Source organism: Triticum aestivum, chromosome 6D, assembly GCF_018294505.1.
Source record: "Triticum aestivum cultivar Chinese Spring chromosome 6D, IWGSC CS RefSeq v2.1, whole genome shotgun sequence".
Lineage (NCBI taxonomy): Eukaryota > Viridiplantae > Streptophyta > Magnoliopsida > Poales > Poaceae > Triticum > Triticum aestivum.
The window spans coordinates 465,857,152-465,863,712 of NC_057811.1; the positions used below are offsets into that span (position 1 = coordinate 465,857,152).

The 6,561-nt window shown below is 42.7% G+C and overlaps 1 protein-coding gene across 1 annotated transcript; it reads left to right on the forward strand.

Moving 5' to 3' along the window:
* Window positions 1–4,065: 4,065 nt before the first annotated feature.
* LOC123145934 (alpha-1,6-mannosyl-glycoprotein 2-beta-N-acetylglucosaminyltransferase) lies at window positions 4,066–5,740 on the forward strand. Its single transcript, XM_044565454.1, has one exon. It carries the CDS (start codon window positions 4,201–4,203, stop codon window positions 5,506–5,508), a length of 1,308 nt encoding a protein of 435 aa, XP_044421389.1. The 5' UTR covers window positions 4,066–4,200; the 3' UTR covers window positions 5,509–5,740.
* The last annotated feature ends 821 nt before the right edge of the window (window positions 5,741–6,561 follow it).

The window sequence follows — 6,561 nt, forward strand, 5'->3', positions numbered from 1 at the left end:
TTGGGCCTTGTGACGTAGTCCACCACGTTGTAGTCCACCAGCGCCGTCAACACGACCAACAGTAGCGAGAGCCTATGACCACTCGTCCTCTGTGTGTTTTGTTTCACGTGATCGATCAGGCGCTATCTCCGTGAGTATGAGATGATGATGATTATTCTCGGGTGGATAATTATGCCTATGGGGGGACGAGAAAGAAGAACAGTTCAACTACCTACGTGGCAGTTTTTTTTAACTCAGCCTGACGGGCGGACCCGGTCAATTAGTGATGTTAGGAAAGTGCTCATGATTTACCGCCAGTGTTTTTTTGCCACCGTTATTTTTTCAGCACGGTGAAATTTGCGGTGTTTTTCGGCTAATGATGCTGCTATTGTGGTGGTTTTGTGCACTTTACTTTAAGAGTAACTTTTATACTGAAATTTTATACTTATTTAAACTACCGTACCATAATCTTGTTTTAGTGAGTATAATTTTCTACTCCCCCCATTCCTAAATATAAGTCTTTTTAGAGATTCCAACAAGGACTACATACAAAATAAAATGAGTGAATCTACACTTTAAAATATGTCTACATACATCCGTGTGTAGTTCATATTAAAATCTCTAAAAATACATATATTTAGAAACGGAGGGAGTATTACGTAGCCATCAAAGTTAACCATATAAAAAATACTTGTATTGTTCTTTGTTATACGGTTGCAATGTATATCACTTAAATATTTACTATCACTAAATTTAGATATATGATGTAACAAAAATTCTCTTTGACTTAATTTTTGAAAAATGGCATTAGTTATATAGGCCTCCATGGAGGCCTAGAGCCAAACGTCCGTTCTCATACATATATATTTACATGTTTATATGTGTGTATGTGTGCGTGCATATGTATATTTTTATATCATTAAATATCATGGTATACTCTAACAAATATCCTAATAGTGTTCGAGCGTATATTTGTTTAAGCATATTTGTACAAATTTCTAGTGTATGGAGAAATTTTCTTGCAAGTTAGGTTCATGAATAAATTGAAATCATGTACATGGGATCCAATTGATTCTTGAACATGTGGTCCTAGGTCGACAATGTATCATCAAATCAAATCATGTACACGGTTCTCTAGGATATACTATTTTTCTTCTTCAACTACCCATAGTGGGTATAACTTAGACTAGTAACATGCATATGTTACTAGTCTATATTACTACCTCTATAGTGAGGAGTAACATATGTGTGGTGTCATGCAACACTTCATTTATTATGTTGTAGACTCAGCTTGTCTTGATATGTGTGATGTTACCCTTAATGTGAGTAACATAAACTATGTTATCACATGCCTCTCTTTCTTCATTAACTACCTGCCACCTTATCTATTTTGCCTAAATATATGTGATGTTGCCACTTATGTTACTCTCACTATGAGTAGTCTCAGTTATTCAAATCCATAGACGAGATGAAAATCCTTAATGTTTATTATCCCTAGATCTTCCTATTTAAATCCTTATATTATTCAACTTTTCTAGCTCTATCGGAGTCCTTGCTTAGTCACTTGGAATTTCCAGACGAACAGGGTTAGGAGTTTAAAACTCGACAACTAGCCAAAAAAAACCTTTGTTCCACTTCGGTTTACCCGAACACTACCAAACGGAGCCGAGTGAAAAAATCTTTCTAAGTTTTCACCCTTTGAAGCAACAGAACAATCCTCAGCTGGTTCCTTTGAGCAACTCTTCACAAGTCTCCGAACGAGACAAGTTCGGTGCAACAACCACCTCTTTTACAAAGAAGGCTGAATCGAACGAGTTAGGGTTTGCCCATTCACTTCTCCACTTGCCCCGATGCCTTAGATAGGTCACATTTGACTCGCCATCTTCACTCTTCCCAGATTCCACAGCGTCTTGCAGTTAGATCTTCGCTCTGTCGTCAATTTTAGAAAACCTTAGGTGTAAATTCCGATTGCTTGTATTTGCTGCAACCTCTTGGATTTATCGTACCAACTTTGCGCTAAGATCGTCCTTTGTTTTTCGAGATTGAGACCCCTTTTCTCGGAAAAACCCACTAGAAAGAAGATAGTGCAATAATTACCAAGATTACATAAATAATAATCACATATTCCGATTACAAGGAGGATATTAGGATTTTTGTAATGGTTGCTAATTACACCAAGGGAAGAATCAGATTCAGCTATTTTTGTAATGATGGCAAGCCCGCCGGTCGATGGTTCTAGGCTGATCTCATCGTATGCAGCAACAACGTACGGTCGTGTGCAACCACAACAATAAACCGTGAGATGGGATGGAAACGCCCGCCTACACGTCTGCGAGCGCATGCACCGCACCTGCTGCTGCTGCCTAGGCTATATGTACATGTTTCTTCGCTAATGATGCTGTTATTTGTGGTGGTTTGTTGCATTTTACTCTAAGAATAACTTTTATATTAAAATTTTATACTTATTTAAACTAACTGTACCATAATCTTATTTTAGTGAGCATAATTTTCTACTTCCTATGTTCCTGAATATAATTCTGTTTAGAGATTCTAATAACGACTACATACAGAGTAAAATGGGTGAATCTACACTTTAAAATACGTATATATACATCCGTATGCAGTCCATATTAAAATCTCTAAACAGACATATATTTAGGAACGGAGGGAGTATTAAGTAGCCATCAGAGTTAACCATATAAAAATACTTATATTGTTCTTTGTTACACAGTTGCAATGTATATCACTTAAACATTTACTATTGCTAAATTTAGATATACAATGTAACAAAAAATCTTTTTGACTTAATTTTTGAAAAGTTGCATTTATATGTGTGTATGTGTGCGTGCGGATGCATATTTTTATATCATTAAATATCATGGTATACTCTAACAAATATCTTAATAGTGTTCGAGTGTATATTTAGTTAAGCATATTTGTACAAATTTCTAGTGTATGGAAAATTTGTCTTGCAAGTCAGGTTCATTAATAAACTAAAATCATGTATATGGGATCCAATTGATTCTTGAACATGTGGTCCTAGGTCGTCAATGTCATCATCAAAATCAAGTCATGTACACGGTTCTCTAGGATATACTCCCTCCGTCTCATAATATAAGAGCGTTTTTTACACTACACTAGTGCCAAAAACGCTCTTATATTGTGGAACGGAGGAAGTACTAATTTTCTTCTTCAGTTATTCAAATCCATAGACGAGATGAAAATCCTTAATGTTTGTTATCCCTAGATCTTCCTATTTAAATCCTAATCTTATTCAACCTTTCTAGCTCTACCGGAGTCTTTGCTTAGTCACTTGGAATATCTAGACGAACTAGGTTAGCAGTTTACAACTCGACAACTAGCTAAAAAAGAAAAACCTTTCGTTCCACTTGGGTTTATCCGAAAACTACCAAACGGAGCCGAATGAAAAATCTTTCTAACCTTTCTCCCTTTGAAGCAACCAAACATTACTCAGCTGGTTCCTTTGAGCAACTTCATCACGAGTCTTCGAATGAGACATGTTTGGTGCAACAACCACCTGCTTTACAAACAAGGGTGAATCAAGCGAGTTAGGGTTTGCCCATTTCACTTCTCCACTCTCCCCGACGCCTCAGATATGTCGCATTTGCCTCGCCATCTTCATTTTTCCCAAATTCCAATGCGCCTTGTAGTTAAATCTTCGCTCTTTCGCCAATTTCAGAAAACCTTTGGTGTAAATTCCGACTGCTTTTGTTTGCTGCAACATCTTGGATTTATTGTACCAACTTTACACTAAGATCGTCCTTTGTTTTTCGAGATTGAGACCCTTTTTCTCGGAGAAAAAAAAACCCACTAGGAAGAAGATAGCACAATAATTACCAACTACAGAAACAATAATCACATATCCCATTTACAAGGACTTGTAATGGTGGCTAATTACACCAAGGGAAGAATCAGCCCATTCAACTATTCTTTCTTCTTATACTAAACTAAGCTGGGGAAGAATTTTTCCCTTCTCTCAAAGAAAGAAGTTGGGGAAGAATTTTCAAAAGGAAAAGACAAAAGAAGAAAAGAAAGGGACGGCAAACCCAAGCAAAGCCGCCACCAACGAATACCGAGTCCACACTTGCGCAGCTCCTCCTCCGCCCAATCGACTGCTAGCCAACAAACCCCACCGCCCGCCCAGCTCAGAGATCCGACCGCCGCCCAGGATCCCGGGGAGGCGGCGCCGCCGCCGCGGCCATGGCCCTCCACCACGGCGCGCGGCTCCGCTCCCGCGCCGCGCCCCTCCTCGCCGTCGTCGTCCTCGCGGTCCTCGCTCTCGTCTCGCTCCTCCGCGCCAGCCACGGCGGGGGCCGCCTGGCCCCGCCCGCCGCCGTCTCCGCCGCGGCCGCCCGCAACCGCAACCGCACCGCCGCGCAGCGCAAGATCCTGCTCGACCCGTCCTTCACCCCGCGGCTGCCGCGCCAGGGCGCGCTGTCCCTCTCCCTCGCCCGCCGCAACGCGCTGCCGCCGCGCAACGCGGCCCGCTTCCCCAGCCTCCCCGACGGCCACCTCAAGATCGTCCTCTACGTCCACAACCGGCCCCGCTACCTCCGCCTCGTCGTCGACAGCCTCTCCCGCGTCGACGGCATCGGCGAGGCGCTGCTCGTCGTCAGCCACGACGGCTACTTCCCCGAGATGGACGAGATCGTCAAGGGCATCGCCTTCTGCCAGGTGAAGCAGATCTTCGCGCCCTACTCGCCGCACCTCTTCCCGGACTCCTTCCCCGGCGTCGCGCCCGGGGACTGCCGGGACAAGGACAGGGCAGCCGAGAAGCGGTGCCGGGGCGAGCCGGACCAGTACGGCAACCACCGCTCCCCGAGGATCGTGTCGCTGAAGCACCACTGGTGGTGGATGATGAACACCGTGTGGGATGGGATGGAGGAGACCAGGGACTTCGATGGGCACATCCTCTTCATCGAGGAGGACCACTACATCTTCCCCAACGCATACCGCAATGCGCAGCTGCTCGTGGATTTGAAGCCGAAGAAGTGCCCCCAGTGCTATGCGGTCAATTTGGCGCCGTCCGATGTCAAGGCGAAAGGGGAAGGCTGGGAGAGCATGGTTGCTGAGAAGATGGGTAACATTGGCTATGCCTTCAACAGGACTGTGTGGAGGAAGATTCATGCCAAGGCTAAGCAGTTCTGCGACTTCGATGAGTACAATTGGGATATAACCATGTGGGCAACCGTGTATCCATCGTTTGGAGCTCCTGTTTACAGTCTGAGGGGGCCTAGGAGGAGTGCTGCACATTTTGGCAAGTGCGGCCTTCACCAAGGCCAAGACTCCAGCAGTGTTTGTGTGGATAATGGCGCGGGAGCCATAGAACTAGATGCCATCGACAAGGTTCCTAACATCAAAGCTGATTGGCCAGTCCACATCATTAGGAAACAACCAGGGTATCAGGCTGGTTTCAAAGGATGGGGTGGCTGGGGCGATCGGCGTGACCGGGAGCTTTGCTTGAGTTTTGCATACATGTACCATGTTAAAGACACGTTGTCTGCATGATGGGGTTATAGGCACACGAATTTTGGCATTCATGATGCCCTTGTTGTAGTGTTGTTTGGCTGTTTCGATCGATTCATACACGGTTTGTGATATAAATAGTCTTTCACCCTTTTTTCTCAATTTTGTAGAATAGTTCTCTATTCGGATACATTGCCTTGGACTTGGGTTAACTTTCCCAACTGTATGATGTACTTTATTAACTCACTGATATGGATAGAGTTTGTTGTTTCAAGATCATTTGCAACATTTATTATTAAGAGATTGTCATGTTTACTTTGTTTAACTGAAGTACTGCTTTCTGTGCATCTTTAACATTCAGGGATGCTTAATGCCTGTTGATGATCAATGCCTCTTACTGTTACCTTACCATGTCTAGTGACATCAGTATCCCTTGTCTGTTGTATGATTGGAAACTAATATTTAGTACTAATGGTTTCTACAATACTTCATATCGTTTTGGCCATCATATGCACATGTTTATCTTCTTCAGTTTCGTATGCTTCTTGCATGGTGTTTCTATTTTTGGCTACTTGTATTTCTTAGAACTCATCTACTCTTGAGTTACATGCTCGCAGTATTATAGGATTTGTAGCTGGTGAAATTTTAAACAGGCACAGAGATATTGATACTCACAACAAGATATGAAGTTTTTTTTAAGTTTTCTTACTGTTGTTAATGTGTTTAATTAGATATTATATAATTCACTTATCATGGCCTAAAGTTGCGGCCATATCATGGCCTAAATTTTTCTTTATGTGCTTGTTACCATTCACTGTAAGAAGATGATCGAATCGAACATTACTGCACAACAAAATTAGGAGAGCTTAATTAGCTAAGAAAGGATTCATGGAGTGCACAATCAGGTACATATAGCAAATTTAATTTTCTGTGCTGGTTGCTGTTAAGTCTGAATGTTGGGCTGGTCTGTTCATGGACTGGACCACAAATCACAACCAAACTCCAGCTTTCTCCGTCCGCTCGTAGTATATTTGACTCATCTGACCCTGGAATGACTGGAGGGCTGTTTAGGAACACATGAAGCCTCTTTTATCA